We start from the raw sequence: 22748 nt of genomic DNA on the forward strand, positions 1-22748 counted from the left end.
AGCTTCTTTTTCAAACTTGCAAAATACTATTCTTCAGAGGCAACAATATGGTTATTTTTCCAAAGAAACTTCGGGATCCATTTTAAATATGAACTTGGGCGGTTTGAGAAGATGAAGACAGGGCTAAGACTTTATTTTTCTCTCTTCTTGCCTTCCTTCTGCTGGCAGCTGGTAACATGTTGGCCTACCCCCAGCAAGTCCAAAGATAGAGGACCAGTTGCTGATATATATGGCCATGTCCTTTCCCAGAGCACCTTCTTGCTCTGCTTGGGCTGCAGTTGCAGAAACAGGGTGCTGCACTGCTCCTGCCACAAAGCAGGAGGTCTGAGGCTGGCAGGATCCAGCCTGGCTGCTCTGGCATTGCCAGTACTTCAAGCAGACCTTTGAGAGGGACAGGACACGTGGCAGGGCAGGCCGCAAGGTCATCCCTACCACTTCCTAGAATGCTCCTGTTGCCCATGAGTTGGTGACCCTGGGCAGCTTTGTGCTTGGCCTTTGTTTAAAGCTACGTCTCCTTACACGTGTTCCCATGAATATGTGGTGGCTTTCCATGTATAGTGCACTGTGGCAGTACCATAGTACTCATCTGTGTTTTAGGAGTAAGATGAGGTTGATGGCATACTCTAGATTCATCATCTCCCTTGGTAACATCAAAATGATCAAAGCTACTTACTCCTTCTCTTCCTACATCAAATCCCTGTCAAGGACACATTCAAGAAATCATATAAGATATTTCTGTTGTTATTATTATTATATGACTTTTTTTTAGTATTTGGCAGTGACTGGAAATTTGCCATCCACCCACCTTCCACAGATGGGTGAAAAATACAATTTAGAGCAACTGAATATAAACCAGCTGGTGAATTACAGCATAAGCATTGCCAAAATACAATGTTGAACAATGTAGTCTGTGTGAATGCTTGTGTGCTGAACTTGCCATAAATATTAATTTAGATTAGTCTCGTAAGAAATAGTGATGTAAAGTGAATGTGTTTTCTTGATACGGGAAATTTTTGTCAAATGCTTGAAGTAGCTGTGAAGCTTAGGTCTATTTGTCGGTTATTTGCCTGTGCTCACCTTGTTGGTATGTTCTTCTGGTATGTTTGCCTATGTTTTCCTTACTCTCCATCAGCAGTGATAAGGTCTGGGCTGGGATCAGTTCCCTCACTGGTCTGTAACTGGTATAGCTGTGTTCTGCTTGATGACATTAGTGACTGTAGAACGCTGCCCGTCTGTTGTGGTAATTCCACAGTCACTTCATTTGGATCTAGCTGGGGTGAGAGGCAGTGGAAAATGAGGCCTGTCATGCCATGAAAACTCTTCCCAAAACAGTGCTGTGGGTACGATTCAAGTCAGCACTCTTCCCTTGACAAGGAAAATTCACTGCTACTTGAAAGATGTTGAAGGCGAGATGATTTCCATCATTCTGCCTCTAGTTCAAGAAAGCCCTGTAGAGGATTAAAGAACACTTTGAAAGTGACTCGTCAAAGATGCTCAAATTGATGGTAAGAAGTCTACTAAACACACCAAAAGCAGGAAGCCAGGTAGGGTATTGCTGGGACTGCTGGCTGGCTGAGATGTAAAATGGGCACTAAGGTGATTCGGCTGTAAAGAGAGGCTGAGTAAATTTGTTATATTGGTCTTCACTGATAAAGCCCATGTTGGGGACATATGGTATACTCTTTCTAGCAGACAGGTCAAAGGATCCAGATTAGTTTGAAGTAATATATGTAAAATATTGGACCGAACAGTGTGAGTAAGTGACAAGGAAAAGATGCCAATCATTCAAGAGTCCTGGAGAAACTGAGGTGTGAAGATGAGGCATTGCTGGTCAAGATGACTAAATTACCCTTACAAAAGGCAGCTGGGCCAGAGTAGGTTGTTAATGCAACCTGTACCTGGGAATAGTAAAAGTATCTTCAGCCTCAGATGGTAGAAACCAGCTCTATATCATGCCATATTTTTAAAGGATACTATTACATTTAGGCATTTCATTGTGAATCAGTGCTTGATCTTGCAATCAGTTCTTTCCTGGTGTTATAGGATGAGATGTCAAAATGTATCGTGACAACAGGGGAGAGGAACTTAATGTTAAAATAAATGTATAAAGCAAGCCGTTTCTTTGCTCACGTGTCTCCTATCAAGCTGCTTCTGACAGGAATAGCAAGAGCTCCTGTTTGCTCTGGGACCAGGAGAGGGAAGGTGTTCCTAGATTTCCTTTTTTACCCAAGCTGAGGCCAAAGTCTAAGTGCTTGACTGTAACCTAATCTGTTTTGTGGAAGGGGATATCGATTTCGGGAAGGGATATAATGTCATCAGATTGGGATGACAGCACATAGGGGGTCGCAGGATCTAGTTACGGTGACCTTGTGCTTTTTTGAAACTTCCCTATTTTGAGGTATCTCCTAGAAAGAGCTACTTTCTGCTTCCTTTTCACTGCCTGAATTCTATAAAAGGAATGAAAGGATAAAGGCTGAAATCTTCCCTGCTGTTCTCAGCCAGATTAGTTTCCTTTTTTAATTTTTATTTTACCTAAAAATACTGACATCCTTGGGTTTATAAAAGGGCTGTATTACAATTTTAATAACACAAAGACATACTAAACTACTTACTATATAGGTGTCATATTGTTACACAAAGGAAATTACTCCACAAAATAAATTCATTATTTCATTAAATGAATCAATAGATTGGTTTCAGGTCTTTGACAGTGTGGGGAAAGGAGCTTTTCAGGGTATAAACTTGAGGAATTTTTTTTCTGTTGCAAGTCAGATTTTTCCGCGCCCCCCCCCCCCGAAATTGCACTTCACAAATATGTACCATCTGAGTGACTTAGCATTTTACATATAATTTTGTGTGTGCCAGCTGTGTGCTTATTAAGACAGCCTTGTGTGATATTTTTTTTTTTGTGTTGCAAGCTGTATTTCCCTTGAGAGAGGGGAACTGAATGTGTGGGATATCAGTAGTGACTCATTTTGCCCAGTCAGATGGTGATTAGGGCTTTCACAGCATTTTCATCACAGCAAGATGCTTGTGTCAGATTGTACAGCTGAATATTGCATGCAGCATTGAAGGTTAAAATGAGAAATGGACCAAGCGTGGCACAGTGGCTGGAAGTGATGTTACAGATAACTAGCCTTGTCCTCATTGATTTGTCTGCAGCAAGTGACAATGATCTGTTAATTTTACCTTTGCAGCAGATAGGAAATGATCTGCTTGCCCTGTAGAAGCAGCAGCCTACATAAAAGCTATGTCGACATAAAGAAGATGTAGACATAAAAATCTCTATTTTTAGAGATACATAAAGAAGTATCTCTAAAAAAGCTAATTAAAAATATCTCTTCCAAGAATCCCATGAGGGAGCATGTTCTCCGTAACTCTTTTTGTTCACTGCTGCATACTGCACAATAGGCTGGAGAGGGAGATTTGTTTTTTTATGAATGGTAAATGGGGAGGGACATAATGTCATCAGATTGTGATGTCAGCCCAATGAATGAAATACTTGCTTACGGTATTGCTTCAAGACCAAGAAAAGGGACACCATCTCTGTTTGGCTTCCTAGAATAAATTGTCTTTTGCTGACAAAGTCATCTTTCCCACGTGTCATGAATAATCCATGTAAATTGGGACTTAAATAACCAGAAGTCAGGAAACTCGTGGAATAGTGCACGTTTGTTCTCTTGCACGTCCTCTCGGAGCTGCTAGTGGAACACCCCTTTGCAGGCACTGCTAATGGGCTCAGTGAGTTGAAGAGCTATCGCCGTATTCTGTTGTTCTCCATCTAGCCCAATGTTCTGCTTTTGTCTGCAGAATTCTTTGTTGAAGCTACAAGCCCTTGAAACCGATCTGTGCTCTGCATTTCTGCCAACCCAGGAAGAAACTCCTCAGCTGCCGGCACCCAAGGACCCAGCCCCTTCATCAGTCCAAACCAGTGTGCAAGCTGATGGGGCCAGTTGTGGAGGTAAGCAATCATGTCACGATGTGTTCTCATCTGCTCTCATCTGCAATTATAGAAAAGCCTTGTGACTTGCAGTTTAATATCAGATTTGTAGTCTTCTAGGAAACAGTGCAGAGCTAATGCAAAGCACCATTTCCTGATGCAAATGCTGTGTAATGTAAAAAGGGGTGATACCTGTCAAAAGAATGGAAATTAATGGCTATAACATTCTGTTTTTCTGAGAGGGAGTCTTGCTTTTCAGACAGGTTTTAAGAATCCTGATTCTTTTATTTTTGGTTTAAATCTGTTTTTTGGGGTTTTTTTTCAAGGAAATTTATGCTCTTTACTTCCTATGTCTGTATTGTGTGAGATCACCTGCCATATCATGTAATTCTATTTTTGTCATTCTTTTTGTCAGACCAATATCACTTCATTTCTCCTATTATTGATTTTAATTTAATGCATCAGCAGAGAGATAGCGAAGGTGAGTTTGACAGCATGTGGATTTTAATCATTCATGAACCTGTATTGTTACCCATCTGGGCAAACTGTGGTGTGTTATCTCTCCCTCTTCCCTCAATATGGAAACCAGAACTTGCAAATAAAGAGCCCTAAGGCTCGGCACTATTTTTGTCAATTCATAGCTTGTAGTCACAGGGCTGGCAGAGTCGTGATGCTCGGTAGCAGAGGAATCACTGTTCGTGAAAAATAGGTCAAAGGCAATATGACTAACACATCTCACAGACAAGGGACATGAATACACAAGTACTTAAATCGTTCACCATGTCTGGTCCAAATTAGGGCAGATAGGTCAGTAACCCCTTTGCAACTATGTTTTATGTCAGAGTAAAGGCTGTGTACAGAAGAACTTATTTCAGAGTCTGTTTGCTCAGAATTTTCAGCAAGAAATAACAGTGAGTTATTTACCTAAAAAAAATCAGAGATGATAGTGTTCTGCTTAATAGATTCTAAAGTTTGAGGTTTGCATTGTACAACTAAGGAAAATGGTAGGTAGAATCCAACTTGTTATAAAGATGAAGGAATATAAAAAATACTAAATATCCTCGGTTTTAGTTCAAAAAAAAAAAAAAAGGATGCTTTAGCCCAGCTAGGCAACTACCTTAATAGCTCTTGGGTACAGGTATGGAACTTGCACTGGTGCTAGTCCCTTGGTGTGGATCTGAGGCAGAGGCAGATCTCGTATCTGAGATCTGCTGCACAGGCAGAGACATTCTGCAGCCCATCCAAAATCTGCACTGACTCGTTTCCTTTATGGCAGGGTGGCTTTTGCCTCCTTTTCCAGTAGTTTACTGAAACATTTTGTTCTGGTAGTTTCATAATTCATTGTTAGGATGGTTCATAATTGCTTCCTTTGCTTATTTTTGCTGTTTTGATTGGATTTTGTTTTAATTCATACTGTTAGTGACCCCTACTTCCGATACCCTCCGTAGCTCCTATTTGCCTATCTCCAGCTACACAGGCAAACGTTGGATGATGTAGCATTTCTCTCACACGGTTCAGAGCGTGCTCTGTCACTCTAGCAGTTCAAACTTCTGCTTTAGTTAAAGCTTACCTATTTAATGGATTTTAATGTATGCTCATACCTGCTAACATCTGCTTTGTGGTTTGCATTTTTTTTAATAACATGCCATTTTGCATAGATGAGCTAGTCCTAATTCTGTTTCGTAAATTACTACTGAAATCTTCTGATACATCCAGTTTAGGTATGGTTTTCACGTGGGACTATTGGCTATTTCTGCTCCAACTTGGATGGAAGTCCAGAGATTTGTACCAGGCTAGGGACAGAGTTTTTAGAGGATGTGCCATATATACTACATCTCTAGTTATTACCCTTTGCTCAGTGAATCAGGCAATAAAAATTTTAACAAAGTACAAATGTATTATTTTTAAAATAAATGTGGTTGTATAATCTATTTAATTTCTTTCATCCCAGTCAACAAAAATTAGAAAAAATTACATTATGTGTATGGTGAATGAAGCTAGAACAGTCTAGTAAAGTGACAGAGTATTTCAGAATGCAAATTTTAAGGGGTGAACAGTAATTCTTATCTCTGAGCAAAGTCGGCAATTTCCTGTTTATTTCTGCATATGAAAAAACTTGAATTAGAGCTGAAAAATGAGACCACAAAGAATTGCAAGGGGGTACTAAGCTAGGTTTTTTAAGGGAAAAAAGGAAAAGCAGAGTGTGAATTATTTTCATAGCTTTTGGATATGAGTATACATCAAATATGTGACTTGAGCAGTGAGCAGCTGAACTTAACTACAAGATGGTCTAAGTGTCTTTTAAATTAAAAATTATGATCCTCACATTCACGTATGTAATGTGCTAAGGGATGAACATGTTACATCTGCATATTCTTTTTTATATACAACAGATTTCAGTGTATTATTGTTTTACTTAAAGAATGTCACATGCAGGAATACTGTCTTGTACCATATGACTTGTATGATTAAAGCATACTGCATCCTACAAGATAGTAGATCTTGGCTTTAAGTCCTGTGATAAGCTCTTGTCAGTGCTAAGCTGGACTGAGCAGATGAGGTGGAGGAGATGCAGGCTAAGGGGCAACTTACTGGCTTGGCTAGAGGTGGCTTTAGTTCCCAGTTTTGGCAAAAATAGAGGCTAAAGTTAGATCAGACACACAAAGACAGGTAGATATTTGGTCAGTTCATGGGCTGCTCTCAGGATAGTGCTTAGCATCTTGTTTAGGATCTGCACGGAACTGGAATCGGGATGATGGCCCTAAGTTGTAATTAAAAATGGGATTGGTTATAACTTGTCATCATCCGGAGATGTTCCGCTGTTAACAGTAATTGGGCCACGTAAATGAATCAGTTTGAATGACTTGCTGACCGCTTCTGGACCACTGCTTGTCGTTTGCATCTATATTCCAGGAGTGTTTCGTCTTGATGTGAACTTTTCTTCCATTTCTGAAACTGGGTTGGGCCTAGTAAAATCATTTGGTTGTAAATATGAAAAGGAGCAAATGCCTGTGACTATATAGTTTATCAGCAGTACAGCCTGCCTCCTGCAAGAGGAGTACTTCTAGGTCCACAGAAAATCAGAGTTCAAACGCTGGAAACTTTTTTCTTGCACCTATCATACACAGACTGGCTGATTTTTTTATAACATCATTTTCCTTTCACAGTGAAGAGACTGCTACTTGATATGACTGTAAAAAAAGTATTCCTTTTAATAACAGCATGAGAAATGGTGAAACTATTCTTAGTCAACCTATTTCACAGTGATTATATGTTTCTTGCAGTGCAAAGATTGTGAAACAAAAGGAAGGAAGCCAGTTTCTTCTCATTGACAATATTGTTTTTCAGAAGTAAAAAAAAAAAAAAAGAGAGAGAGAGAAACAAAACCCAACCAAAACTAGTAATTTTTTTAAGTCTTAGAGGATAAGGAAAGATTACTTGCCAGAAAGAGACACTTCTGTTTGCAGAACAACATTTATTCCAGCCTTTATCACTGTATATTGTCTGTGTACATAATTTCCCATGGCTGATACAATGCTTTACCCTTGCTTCTCACAGATGCCTTTCTCGATCTCTCTACGGGAATATTTGAATTTCATGCACAATTTAGAAGTTTTGGGTGTTGCACTGCTATCTTGGAGAGTTGAATTTGACCTGCAGAGTAAGAAGTACTCAGATGAAAGATGCTATGTTAGAATTAATATTCAGTTACATTGTCTCAGTGTGAAAATGCTTAACGTAATTATAATTGATGATGCTGTTAGAGTAGGTGTACTTATAGATGCAGAAGTCACATGTAACTTTTGCATGACAGAGTACACTGTGATTATACAATGTACAATTGGATTTTTTGTTGTCTGTAGAGCAAAACCAGTTGGATAGTACCTGATAAAATATTTTTGGCCATTGTAACTATTATTTTTTAAATCAATAGTTGATTTCTAGGAAGGGTGCCATTCAGAGCTGGTTTGTCCCCGCTGTCCCAGTGCAGCAATTGCGATTTGTAGCTTCAGTATCTGTTGGGTAGAGGTCAAATAAAAAATGCATTACGAAGGTTCCATTAAAACCCTGAAGGAAATACCCACTCACCATGGGAATGTCATGTCCCTTGTACAAAGGAGAAAATGGAAAGAAAATGAAGCTGGGAGAACTTTCCTAAACCTGCCTGCTCTTCTGTGAGTAAATCCATGTACAGTTGTTCTTCTGTGCAGTTTCAGGCTTTCATTGAATAAAAAGATTCTGTGAAATGTATTAGGGTGCGTGCTGTACTGCAAATACAATACTGATTAGAAATAGCACACATGCTGCCTGAAAATATAAAATAATTTATATGAATTCAAAGGCTATATATGTACATGGTTTTAGAGGAAAAAAAAATAACATGGCTGGTGCAAAATAGTATATACTATGGAAACTGATACAGGGGAACCTAGGAGAGAGCACGTTCTTTGCTCTAACATATATTAACTGTTTTTTGGGGGAGAGCTTTTATAAGAGCATGGAGTTTTGCCTTAAAAATATAATCTGCTTTAAAGCACAATCATATAATAGCAAAAATATCAACTAGGCTGGATCATCGTCACCATTTCGCCCAGGGAGGGCGAGGAGGAAAGTTGACTCATTCTTCCCATTCAGGTACCCAGGTACAGCAAAGGCAAGATGAACTCTTGGTATTCCCTGGAGGTAGGCTCTGTAACATGCCCATTATTTTCCATGTTACCCACAAAGAGAATCAGTGTGATGACGTTCACCAATTCCTACTTTCTCAGTTCAGAATAAATCATTCTGATTTCTAGCTTGATCATCTCTATAAAACAAATTTTACCTTTTGAGACACCCGAGGCGAGGTTTCCATTTATAATCAAAGACAATATTAACATAGTATCTTAAGCATGACTCTGCCAAGCAGCAGTCACTGCACACTACCTTGAATAACTACCTTGAATGTTATTGGTTGTTGTTATTTTCCTGTCTTGTGTTCTTGAGACCCACGTGTGTGTTACTTCGAACCGTAACGAAATTCTGCGGGATACTGCAAGCAACACTGGAGGTTCTTAGCATCTGCCTTTTTCTTGACCAAAGGGCTAAATGCTAAATCGCAAAATTAAACTTGTTTTGTACATTTGTCATCTTCTTCAGGAATGTGGCTTTCAAAAGCAAACAGAGCTATGAAAATACGATTAATGCTACTATTCTGGGAAACTCTCCATCTTTATATTATACTTCATAGTTTACAAACACACCCACCCACCTTCTCCTGTGGAACTCAAAACTGCTTTCTGCTAAGCCAATAGCTGTCCTTTCTGTTTTTCTCATCCTCAGTATTACGTTCATCCTGCATGTGATACTTTGCTAAACTATTTGCTGTTTACTTTGAATACTTAATGCTTTGCATAGTTCTGTAAGTACAGATTTGTATTTATCTAGGTAGCTAAATATCTTGTGGGTGACCGTCAGTCCATACTGGTTTATGCTTTCTTTCTAGAGCCTGTGCCAGCCCACAGAGACTGGCAGAATGACATGGACAGCAGCCCACAAGAACATCACTCCCTAGGGACCAGTCGACTGCTGTATCACATTACAGATGGAGACAATCCTCTTTTGTCACCGCGCTGCTCTATCTTTAGCCAAAGCCAGAGATTTAATCTAGACACAGAGTCTGCCCCTTCTCCACCAAGTGCTCAACCTTTCATGATGTAAGAAAATATATTTCTAGATATTTTGAATAATTTCTGTACAATCCATGATCTTTGACTCTTCATGTTTTTTTCAGCTACTGTGATGTCATAAACCGGAAAATTTCACATTGTAGCATATTTCGACATGGTTAATTTGCAATACCAGAAATGGGATCTAGCATTTTTTCAGTAATAACACAGTACAATATTGTTTGAAGTCTTTGTTAATTATAGAGAGCAAGGACAGTTTTAAATGTTAGTTAGTAATTACTCTGATGAGTGAACATAAGATTGGGAGGCCTATCAAAGTATAATACTAAAAATTTCAGCTGTAATAGAACTATAGCTTGAGTCATTCACTAGATATGGGAGCATCACAGAACATACGAACAGTTCATACATGTGATAAACCAAGCTGTGAGTTTCAGACAGAAACCAAACTTTCTTAAAAGCTTATGTACATAGCTGTCAGCTGCATGTGAATCCTAATCAGTTCTATTGATTTGCAGTTGTAAACAATCAGAAACTAAACTGCCTTCAAAGTGATAATGTTTATTCCCAGTAATAAAAAAATCCCTGGGCTTACTTTTACAAATCATGTCATTAGAGTCTCCTGCTAGAGTTGGAAGATCTGTGAAGTAAGATGCAGAAGTTAAATGTAAATACTGGACCAGGTTGTGACCTATTAGATTAAAATTTTGAAAAATATTCAGAAATCCCACAATTAATTAAAAAGAGAGAGAGAATGAAAGACAGATGGTGAACTCATTAGTATGCCCTAGGGGTATCTTCAAGCAAAAGCAATTATTTTATGCTTACTTTGTAAAACGAAACCATCTCTATCCTGTGAAAGAACCTAGCTGCAAATGCTGAAGTGTTAGGAAAGTGTTAAGTGTGCCTGAAGCAAGGCATGGTCCATTATAACCGGTTCTTTGATCCAACTACTACGCTTTCGGCGTTTGCAGGCCAAGAAGTTCTTCTAGATGTAACTGTGAAGAGTGCAAAGAACCACAAACAGTAGCACAACTTACCAAGCACCTTCAGAGTCTCAAGAGAAAAATAAGGAAGTATGAAGAAAGGTTTGAGCAAGAAAAAAAATACCTGGTAAGTTAATAATTGAAAAGATAAAGGGTAATACTACAAGAGGCAAGCAAGAATCCCAGTGTATCTAAGCTTATGCAAAACAATGGGACAAAAGGTATTTTTGGTAAAATGAAATAGGAAAATCATCAATGAGGGGATATCTTTTTATCATCTTTCAGTGTAGGCAGCAGTTACGAGAGTCTAGTTTGCATTTTCTTTGGATTACCTTTGTTGCAATTTATCCATCTTTTGGTGTGTGAGAAGTGTGAATCGGTGAAATACAGCCGACAGGCTTGTGAACCAAAACAATTCAAAAGATGAAAAGCTACTTACTTACTTTGTAGAAGTCATTTGCTTGGAAACCCTTGCTCTGCTGCGCTGATTCCTTCATTCAGGCAAACTCCTGTAAACCTCCACAGCACAGGGCTCAATGGAAGCCCATGGCAGAAATTAGAGAAATAAAAATTGTTGTGCGTTGCTGGTGGGGGATTGTTTGAGGTCAATGGCATGCTCCGTGTGGTGTATGCAAGACCATCACTCTTATTAAGATAGTTTGTGTAATGTGAATTGTGCAGTATAAACATATCAAAACTTCCGTGACATTAAGGATGTGTACAATATGAAACACGGAAGTTTGTGATATTTTATGACCACATTAAAATTCAGCAAATTGTGTATTACCTTGTAATCTCATCAATGACTGCAAACTTAAAGGTACATTTGTAAATTGTACTACCCTATGGTCATCATATACTCCTAGGAGTAAAATTCCATACTTAAACAGACACCACATTGTGACCAGAAAACAATTTATTTCAGTGGTTTAGTTTTGCAAAACTGTTTTGCCATTTTAAATGTCTTGAGTTTTGAAGATGCAGTGTAAACTGATTTTAGTTCGGAGGCAATTTCTAAATGCAAAGAAAGAACTGATCTGCAAAGTTTTTGTTGTTTGTTCCTTTTGAAATCACTCTGTTGCACAGGGTTTTTTTCATTTGATCAGTTAAGCAGTACAGTTGAAATGGTTAAAATGCTGTTTCCCAAGAGAATACCTGTCTTAAAGCATTAAGGGCTTATCCCTGCAAGAGACAGAGTGCTTCGGTTACCATCCTGCAAATCACTTAGGAACTTGACTAACAAACATTAGATATTTGATCAGTCCTTTTGAAGTCACTGAGATTACTTACCCAATTAGTCAAGGACTTCAATATTTTTTTAGGATCAGAGCCAAAATACTGGATCCATATAGCACTGTGCCACAATGGGGAGAGATAAGGCATGATAAATTAGTACCATGATCAAGCCAAATGCTCTGCATGACACATTGATATAGTGCAGTTGGAACTACAGGCTTTTTTTAGCACAATGCGTGTGGATAGGTTTTTATCCATTTGACTGTATAACCATCAATTGCTGCTTTTTGCTCTTCCTTTTACTTTACATTCAGCCTTCACATGGTGACAAGACGTCCAATCCTGAAGTTCTGAAATGGATGAATGATTTGGCCAAAGCCCGTAAGCAGCTGAAAGGTACATAACAGCATGTCATTTCACTTTATTGCTGAAGTTTTTGGAAGTATGAGACCTGGAATATTTTAGAGTTAGTTTTCTAACCTCAGTGCTCTGCTTATTTTTCACTAGTGCGTGGCAACAAGCCTCCCAATGACAAAGATACGAGCTAGTATGACTTGCCTTGATTCATGAAGGCAGGGATTAAAATAAGCCTGCTGAACTCTCATAACAAGGCTAAGAAGGGGAAGGGAAAAAAAGACATTATCTCTCCCTCATAATTATAAAAATTCAGGCAAAAGAAATGTTAGTCCGAATATTTTTATAAATGTCTGAAATACAGTACTACAAAGTTAAAAGTGTCCTTGTGATAGTGCAAAATGTTTCCTTAGGACTGAGGTTACACAACCCTAAAGCTTTTATTTTTCTTTTTATCATAAAAATGGATCTTTCCCAGGTATTAGATTTGGTCTTGAGGTTCAAGTTTTGCCCTTGACTGTCTGCATACCACTCCATTAACGTCTGTGAGTTTATCACATGCTTGCCCTCAGGGAGAATGTAGCCAGGACTGATTATTTTTTTTTTTTTTTTTTTTGAAAGGTCATTTAGAATTCTTCTAAATCTTCTTCCCCATTATAAATGGATTCTCACTACTAACTAAGTTGTAGTATTATGTTTCATCTCTTGTTTTGGATATTAGCTTAACTATATGGATATATAGTTAAGAATGTAGATATAGAGTGTGTGATTGTGGTAAATAAAGAATTAGAAACTCATCTTCCAGTAAATTTCTTCTGGAAAGTTCTTCCTTAAATACTGGGCTGCCTAGTTACTAGATTTCCACCCCCGCCACCCTTGAACTCTGTGTTACAAATCCAGGAAGGGCAAATGAGAGGAAATGGCCAAACTACATAGTTAACTTTCTGAAAATCATCTGATTGAACCACTGCTTCAGCTAGCCAGGGGGTCTGGCTTTCACAGATCAGCCTCACCTTCATACCCAAAGTGCCTTGGTCCTGTGAACACCCTTGATTTTATTATCCTGAATAATGACACCGCTTTTAAGTGAAGCAAGATTCATGAGGTTCATGAGACAGGAGGAACTGAAATGGAAAAGCACTCAAGTGCTTGTAGGTCCTTCTTCAAGTTCGTAAGGCTTGTCCATGCTCCTAGCTCTATGAGTTTAATAAAAATTACTATTTCTCCCTACAAACCTGGCCTGTATCCTCCGATTGTAACAGCTAAAAATGATGTTACTGTTTCTGCATGGATTTCAATAAATCTAACACATTTGGAGCCATCAATCTCCTGCCTTGCCCAAGGTCCTTCACCAGCCAGGCACACTCTAGGAACAAAGCCTGGTTTTACGGGAGCTAATTCAGACCTCAGTTCAATTTCATCATTGCTCTGTGCAGGTCCCTGGAGCTCCAGGGCCTTTGGCTTGGTGTCAGGCTAATATACTTACTCTACTGCATCTAGACACGTTGCTGACTGCGAAATTAGGACACACTGTAACCTGTATGTCTTCTGCTGGGTTGCTCAGGTGCTCTTCTGCCAAGGGAAGTCATTTAAGCAAAGTGGCCGATTCTCAGTAGCCTGGCTGGGCTAGGCTACTAGCCTAGCATTGCATTAACCAATGCAAGCCCCTGGAAGGGAGGGTTATGGTTTAAATTGGGCTGGTTATGCAGACCTGGAGCACATGGCTCCAGCAGCCTGGCAGCTGGCACGGCGGGCTCTGTGGCACAGCTTAGCCTCTCCAGCCCTTCTCAGGGGAGGGCCTCCACCCCCCTCCTCACTTGTGGAGCGGCACAGGAGGGCAGGCCAGCACAGCTGGGGTGAGAGTGCGGCAGGTGGCTGCGGAGACACTGCCTCTTGTCCAGGAAGGCATCTGTGAAGGACTACATCCTTGGTCAACAATCCCCACAGCTGGCTTAGACATGTTCTTACTTACCCAGACATCGGATCAATTGAGGGTGCATGGGTTTAGTGAGGAGAAGGGAGAGAGAGAGCGAGCTCTGCTTCCATATCCCACCCACATCAAACCTCTCACAAATACTCTCCAGCACTGTTTGTCCTTTCAAGCCTCTTTCCTATCCCCACTCCCACTCAAATTCTGCACTGATTCCTACCCAGACCCCACTCTTTAACCCGGTGCCCCTTCAGTCCTCACCCATGGTAGCACCTCATATGTCAAAGACTGGCTTGGAGGAAACAGACACGTACATATGGGCTATAGGTTTCACTGGCCTGGACACATCTCATCCCTTGACCATTGGATTTCACTTCAACCAGGTAAAAGATGTTACATGTTGAAGTGAAGCAGTTACTTTCCTACACAACAGTGATGTGGTAATAATTGCATGCAAGAAGTAAGGATGTTTTTTTTCTTGTAGTGTCAGAGGAAACTTCCTTGCAAATATTTCTAATATATTTATTTGCCTTTCAGAGCTGAAACTCAGAATGTCAGAAGAGCAAAACTGTACTTCCAGAGCACCCCAAATAAATTATCATTGCGAAAGCACTGGGACCTCTAAAGAGGCTGGGACACAGGCGGCCACGAGCACAGAACCAGCTCCCACAGTAGAAGAAACCATGGATAGTGTATTGAGACGATTAAAGGAGAAAAGACAACATTTCAACCTTCCTGAGACTATTAAGGTACTTAACAAGTATGGCTGTTTCTTTCAGAACTTTACCATCTGAGGCAGATACCAGTTAGTGTGTAGCTGTCTTGGGGTATGCTGGTGGGTGTGCATCCTGTGTCTTCTGGCACTGCAGTGCATTTTCTCTCCAACAAGATGGGAGCTCTAGTGCAGTTTTCTTTTCTGTGAAGAGCTGCACAGAAAAAGAGGTGCAGAAGGTTTTTTCAAATAGTGCTAAGCACTTTTTGCTCAGAGATGCATGTATATAACTTTTTGCCAGACACTGCTGAAACTTGCCTGCCTGAGGTTGTGTGCACAGGAAGCGCATATTCCCATGTATTGAAGATGGTGACAGCAAAAGCAATCCTACCTTGAGTCCACAGAAGCTGTGCGACTAAAAATGTTCCTGAGGTTATTTTGACAGTAAAGGTCCCTTCTCACCTGAGAAATATTGAAAGCCTCTGCCCAGTCAATAGCACTACGCTAAGATGCACAACCATCCAGACTGCTTTGCCCTTCTGATCTTGTACGTTTACTTGTGCTGATACTGCCTCTGCTCTGCCACGTTCTCAGTTACTCTTCTAAATTTAGGAGCAATATTCCATGAAACATGCGCTTGCTTGGCTGGGCAATTTATTGTTGTTTTCAAACTAGTACATATTTTAAAATTCTGCTGTACCTTCACACTACTGGCACATTATAGGGTCTGTCTGAAGTTGTTGTTCTGCAATACATACTGTCCATAACAATGCTTTTTGGGGGGGCTATTTTTGCTTTCAAATTATATTGCTATTCCGGATGCAAGACAATAAGTTCCGTCATCAAAGGTACCTAAAATCTAAACTTGTTGACAGTAACATTTAGTCTCTGGCTGATGAATGAAAAAGGGGAGGGGGTGATATGGGGACAGGGAGGAGTGAAGAAGAATGAAATGCTAAACTATGTGAGAACGAAGAAATTATTGGGGGGGGGGGGGGAGGTGTGGTGTGTGTGGGACGAGACAGTAGCAGAAAGTACGCAGCACAGATAATTTGTTTTGTTTTGTTTCTATTCTTGGCCCTTAAACAACTAGTTACTGTATGAAAACTAGAACTGTGGATAATGATGCCGTGCTTCTCAGATCTTGAGCTCTGCATACATGACTGACTTTTTATTTGTTTCTTTTTATAAACTACTTTTTTTAAAAACCCAAAATGGAAAAAGTGTTTCATAACCAGAACTCCTTTGTAAGAAAACAAAAGATAACAACAAACTCATGCTGTTCTGTATATAGTCCTGAAATCCCAACAGTGCAGACTGTATAATAATATTTTCAGTTGTTAAATTTTTTTTATTATGCAAGGAATGCGATCAGATGACACCAAAACAGATGTCAGTGAGGAAATCCTCTCCAAAAAAACTCTCTTTTAAGAGTAAGTTGGGTGTGGGTCTCTGTCCTACTCATTTTTTGATTAATTGGACTACTTCTGATTTTCTAAGAGGGAACCTCCTAAATCTGTGCAACGACAGTGCTGGCTTGAAATATTCTCACAGATAATAATATAATGTGAATTAAATGCTTGCACAAGTTAATATTTTCAAAATTTTTTTAAGGTCTTACTTGTTTTCTTCTTGTATTCTTGTAGAGATAACTTGTGTTGAAAGAACTACCCATTCATTAGCAAAGGTGTTTTATCATAGCTGTACGAAACTGCTATGGAACAGAGGCTTGAAAAGGAATAATATGAAGTCAAATTGATCTATTTCAAAATCATATATTTTAGTAGATCCTTAAATTTAACATTAAAAATCGTTGTTTTTTGATTGTGAGTCATCCTGGACTTTTGGGGGAGAATGAGTTTTATAGCATTCGTGATGTGAAATGAATCAAGGCTATCTGCTGGCTACAGCAAAGATCAAAGGCTTCATTTCAGCTACATGCAACTTTGGTGTCACTGTAGATATTCTTTATGTGCAGCATTTTATTTTGTATATAACGTTTAGATCCCATACCAGAATCTGAGCTACATTAATAGTAAACTAATAGCAGCTACATGGGTTTTTTTGTTCAAGACTTGGTTATTTTGGGCAAGGATAGTGTTTCCATAAAAGCTTGCTGAGGTCTCCCCTGAAGTTCAACTGTGGAAAGCCTGTAAGGCCCTGCTGAAGTACCAATGAGAGAATGAGTGACCTTCTGAGAGGTGCAGAGTAAAATACTGAACCACCCAGTATGTCCAAAGTGGACAAACCACAGGATCTGAATTTGAAATAGCAGAACATGTGAATATGGAACAGCAAGCTTGAGGGGCATTCGGGGAACTTACTAGTGAGGAAGACAGCTGTATACAGTATTTTGTGTGCCTTTTTGTCCCAAGTTATGAAAACCAAACTACCACCTCAGCTTTACATGTAGTCTCCTTTTTCTTCCTTTATATGCAACAAACAACTTTTGCCTTCTATTTAGTTTGAAGATTTGCAGTCTGTCCCCCAAGGCTTTTCTCAGACTGATTACCTTTTATGTATCTGTCCTCTCATTATTGACCCGCTTCAGTTCATCTTTTCCTTGGCTATGAAGCAATGGTTTTACTTAATTAGCATTTAATTTCATGCTGCAGCCTACAGTGCTAAGATGTCTCAGACAACTCCGTAGTTTGTGATTCCCCCGCCTTCTCTGATTTTGAAATTATCAGCCCTTTCCAACTTAGCTGAACACAAACCCGTCCTGAGATTGCTAATAAAACAAGCTAATGAAATAGGCCCAAATGCTAAACCTCTTGAGATTGTTTCTCATGTGTAAAATCAATACTAACGATCACTCCCTGTTTCCTCCTAACCATTCAGCTGCTCCAGGCTTAATAGTTTTTGAAAGAATTAACCTTGTATTAATTGCAGAATTAGCAATAAGTAAACCAATTAACTACTTTATAATACTCCTGCATTCTAGTTATCGGCTCTTCTCTTAATGTGAATGGCAGATAATTGTGGAGTGGTTAATTCATGCAGACCTTTAAGGCAAAATGGGATTAGTGGTTCTGCACTGTTTTTGCATTTGGGCAGCAAACAAAAAAGGTTTTGCTCCTGCTTAAGTTAATAGTAAGGCACTCCTTTGATATTAGAAGAGCCTTACTTCTTCAGGGCTTGATACATGTTCAAAAAGTAGAGGCTAATTATTAATAATATTTGTCCCAAGTTGTCAATAAAAAAACCTAGTTATCGGCTTTCTCCAGAAAGGCACACCCGCCGCCTCCCCGCCCCCAACTCCATCACTCTTCACATTACTTCATGGTGGTGGATGAGCTCTTCTCCAAACCGCCGGACACTTGGCCCTAATTCATACAGATCTGTCGTGATCTGGCAGAGACTGTGGAAAATGACATTAGCTTCACATGCTCCTTGCTGTTCTGAGCCAGATGAAAATATGCAAGTGTCACGAGCAGATCTTCTTGGAAAGAGAAGGGAAAAGGGAAAGGAGGAGAGAAATAGTGTGCTCCCTGCAGCAGGCACCTATACATATATCGGTCTGTCACCAACACTGACAAATCGCATTGTTGAAAAATGAGCAGTCATCTTTCTGGTTCCAGTGATTCGTATTGTCATTTTCGAACAGAAGTAAACTGCTAGTGTTAGGTGTTCAGCCCGGCAGAGCAAGAACTGTGACTGAGGAAGAAAGCCCACCTCCATTCCCATCGTTAGCAAAGGGCTGCCCTTTCTGCAGCTCCCCCACGGCGGTTCCACGGATGCATGCTGTCCAGCCGCAATGTCCTGCTGGCTGATCGGGTTATTCTTCCATTTCATTGTAGAGAGAGCACCTTTTGCTAGTGTGTTCAGCAGTTATGGGTGTTAAGCATGGCACCACAACGATTGGGTATTTAGGGATTTCGCTGTGACTCTATTATTCCACTCTGTAAATATGTTGCGTTTGCTTTTTATTTGTGTTTGCTTTCTATTCTTCATCCCTTACCAGCCAAGGCAAATCTATTTCTCTTGATGAACAATTAAAAAGTTGAGGAATGTCTTCTCTGCATTTTTGCAAGTTTCTAAGTATTCTGTCTAGAATGGTTGTTTTCATTTGTTACAACTAAATCATATTTAATATGTAATGGGGAATGCTATCTATGATTTATGAAGTGATCTAGCAAATAGAAGTTAACAACATACAGACCTCATTGATTTCTCTGTAGAATGGATGAGAAATATACTTCTTCCGTTTTTCAGTTACAACGACTGTTCATAAACGTTACCTAAACATTGGAAAGTGTTCTAGTACTGCACACTGATATCTGTGGGACCTCAGTGTCAACACCTTCTACTCAGATGCTGCAGTTGTCCTTTGTGAGCCTGCCTTTCCAAAACCCCACCGATGAGATATACCCCGTGTCCATGCAGTTTGGATGTGATATTCAAGAAAAAACCTCTGCTTGTTTAGACTTTCTGTCAACTGGTATTCCCAGAAAAATTGTTCAGATGCAGGCTCTGATCGAGCAACACACGAAGCTTCTTGCCTTATTGACTAAGACCATAGTTTGTACCCTTGGAAACTTTTCCAGATAAGGATGCAGTGTTCTGTCAGTAGCCTAATACTGCTCCCTGACATGAAGCTCATTAAATTGCTTTTGTAGAATAGTCATTTTGAAAGAAATCAAGGCAATCAAGTATTAGATTTTATATAATGATATTAAGAAAAATAAGATGCCAGCGTTTCGGTACATTTTCATTCATGCATCTTTCTGCAGAAGAACGAGCACAAGTTCAGGCCACAGAGACTCCACTTTGGCCAGGCAAAGTAAATACAGTGTATTTTCCACCGGTAAAGGCCTCAGCTAACACCTACTCTAATCAGTAGAAGTATCTCGTAGCTGTTGTCAGCTTTGCATTAGGCTTTGAGAGGGTAACATGTACTTTGATTCATTTAAAACATCAGTCATGTAAATCTGGACTCTGTTCCTGTTAAGTCAGTGCTGAGTCCCTATTGACCTCAGTGTGGACAGAAACAGAATTCATTATTAACATTTATCTGGGGAGAATAGATTATTAAACAGATACCTACCTTTATCCTTGCCATGAAACCGTGACTCATAATCTTATAAATAACTTTTTTAAATAGGATATGACAAAAAAACAAATGGCTTTGGAAAAAATCAGTCTTCAGAAATGTCTACTATATTTTGAGTGTATTCATGGACAACCTGTAAGTATACCATGGAAAGATAGGTAAATTAAAAATTATCTAACTTCTCTAACAAGTATTTTTGGACTCGTATATTAAACATATTTAGATGAATTTTACATGATTAACGTAATTTTAGTTATTTCAAACTAATCTTCAGGTATAAATGTTACTGCCTGATACTGATGAATTTGGTTTATAGTTTTAAAAATAAAATAGAAAGGCAAGTTTCTAGTGGCCCTGCATCTCTCTTCATGATTGGCAGTTGCAGGTCTTGGTGATAAAGGTGGAGAATTACATATCCACAGCAGACTTGGCTCAGGCATACTGTAGCTGTGCCGTGACATACGAAAGGTTAGAATGCTTAGCAGCTGAGAAAGGTTTATAGGGCACCGTCTGAGACATGAAATACAAAAATGACATGACCTGTCATCTGTGTTTTCATTTATTTTACAGCAGCACTTAAAACTATTAATTAAAATCCTTTCAAAGGACATAATTGCTGAATGTAGGTACAAAACAAAAAATTGCCACTTCTGGTGAGATGATGAAGATTTGTCTCTACACAGTCGAGGAATTCCTGTTTGATGTCTCTGTCTGTATTCTTATGACTGTCTCTATTTCTGGCTAGTAATTGTTCTGGTAGAGGAAAAGGGGAGTGGCACCAACACGTGCCCAAACATATGCCAGCTCTTATAATTACTATGATCTGAATCTGATCTCTCTGCATCTTGCATAAAATCATTTTTGTCCGTCGTCTTTGGGCTTGGAATGAGAACTGAGGGATGGAGAGAACGCATAGGAAGGGTATGAAGAAATTAGATTTTCTAAGAAGGAGAACAAAAAAGAAATTGAGTTATTAGTGTGATATAGAGGTAGAAGAAACTTGAAAATTCAAAGATAGAAAAGAGAACAATAGGGCATGCTTTGTAGCACGGGGTTCAGAGAGGGTGTTTCTTCTCAAGGTTGAAGCAGCTGTATAACCAGCTAAGAAAGAGGACGCTAACTGCATAAGGAAAGAAATGGTCAGTGATACTAAGCAGCCATGAGGGAATCCTAGGTCTGCCAAACCCCTCTGACTTCAGGTCACAGAAAGCTCAGGGACAGTCAAGAATTTAAAGCAGGGAAAAGGAAGTTAGGCAAGATTTTTACTTTTTTTGTTGTTGTTGAAAATAAACAAGCGATCTGGAGATGCTCCACACAGTTGCAGTTGCATACTTACATAATCATGTATTTTAGAGAAGCACATTTTGATCTTTGTATCTATATCCATGTATTTTCCTGAGGGAAAGGGGTGAAGAGCCTGCACGCATCCTGGCCACCAAGAACAGCTGGAGAGCGAGGCCAGCAAGGCCCAAGCTCAGAGGCAAGCACGAGCCCTGTGCCCAGCTCAGAGCTGGAGGGGCCCAGGAAGGAGATCTGCTGGGGAAGCTCACGCAGTTTGTAAAAGCCGGAAGGTGATGACTTGGAGAAGGCAAGTCGGTGACTGCCCAGGCAGAGGCACTCCGGTGACATCAGCCAACAAAACAAAATGCCTCTCTGCTAGCAAAGGGGTGTCCCAGTGCAGAAAATGCCTTTTCACAACACTTGAACACTGACTGCTGAAGCCTCAAGATTCCCTGCTTTAGATGTTTGAACTAGCAACCCATGGCATGCTTTGTCATTTAACACGTATCACACCATAGCATTACCAAAGGGTTAATTTGAATGGGGTGTACTGGGAATCCAAGAAAATAATCAGAAGTTTAGTCTATTCTGCAAAAACTTTGGTGGTTTGTTGTAGGTTTTTTGTTTTGTTTTGTTTTTTAAGCAAATAGCAAAATTCAGTCCTAGAAATTGTTGCAGTTGTTGCAGAAACCTCCACTGAGAGTACAAAGAGAGACCTCATCAGAAGAGATTGTCAAGTTGCTGCATATTCAGTGTGTTATGAATACAGCAGCCTCAAAACACAGCGAAGGGCGCAGGCAACGATGTTTGTCTGGCTGATGTGTCTGTCACATGGATGAGCACCATCTTTACCCAGACTTACTTGAGCAAAGTCAGGCAGAGAGGACTCTGACTGGTTTTAAACCAGAAAGTGATTTATTCTGGCTTGTTTGGCATTCCTGGAGCTCTTATGTGTTGCAAGCAAATGGAACACGAAGACTGGGGAAGAGAAGTGGAACAGGCAAGCCCTGACGTTCTGCAGTGCAGCATGCCCGAAGGAACAGTCCCTAACTACTCAATCGGTCAGAAAAATGTGGTGTCATCAACCTGCCTCTGTCTACTGTCACCCTTACTCCTGATGACCAGGTGTTTCCGCTCTGTTTCTTTTCTGAGCACCTCTGGACTATTGTCCATCTGTCAGCCAGCCTGTAAAAAAAAGCCTTCAAGCCTGCTGTGGGTTCACTCACCTGAGCGTGTGTAGCTGGGCTTTGGTGCAGTAGCGCACCTGCAGTCCCGAAAGACACTGAAGTTGTACCCAACAGGTGCTGACAGGCATGTATGTTGAGGAGCAGAGGCTGATGGTGGACTGGTTTGCAAATGACTCTGTTTTGACATTTAATCAGTGAGGAACATGTTTTTCTGTTTTTGTGGTTTGTTTGCTTTTTCTTGTGGGATTTGCTCTTTTTCCCCTTAATACAGTAAGTTGGTCTACTGCACAGACAGTTTCCATAAGGTTTATTTTTGTATTTACAAACATTTGTGGCTGGATGAGGCTCTGAATACCTGATCTAAGATATGATTCCAAATCAATGCTCCTAGTGCTTATAA

The 22748-nt window shown here is 39.9% G+C and overlaps 1 protein-coding gene across 1 annotated transcript in view; it reads left to right on the forward strand.

Annotated features, from left to right (window-relative positions):
• Window positions 1–22748, forward strand: part of FAM13C (family with sequence similarity 13 member C) — a gene marked incomplete at both ends in the record, with an annotated part of 127320 nt that overhangs the window by 99933 nt on the left and 4639 nt on the right. The window contains 6 exons of the mRNA XM_082002398.1: window positions 3811–3961; window positions 4356–4421; window positions 9426–9636; window positions 10584–10722; window positions 12146–12227; window positions 14653–14864. Of these exons, the coding sequence (XP_081858524.1) occupies window positions 3811–3961; window positions 4356–4421; window positions 9426–9636; window positions 10584–10722; window positions 12146–12227; window positions 14653–14864 (861 nt within the window). The remainder of the gene's footprint in view (window positions 1–3810; window positions 3962–4355; window positions 4422–9425; window positions 9637–10583; window positions 10723–12145; window positions 12228–14652; window positions 14865–22748) is intronic.

This window comes from Phaethon aethereus, assembly GCF_964289735.1.
Source record: "Phaethon aethereus genome assembly, chromosome: 7".
In the NCBI taxonomy this organism is placed as follows: Eukaryota; Metazoa; Chordata; class Aves; order Phaethontiformes; family Phaethontidae; genus Phaethon; species Phaethon aethereus.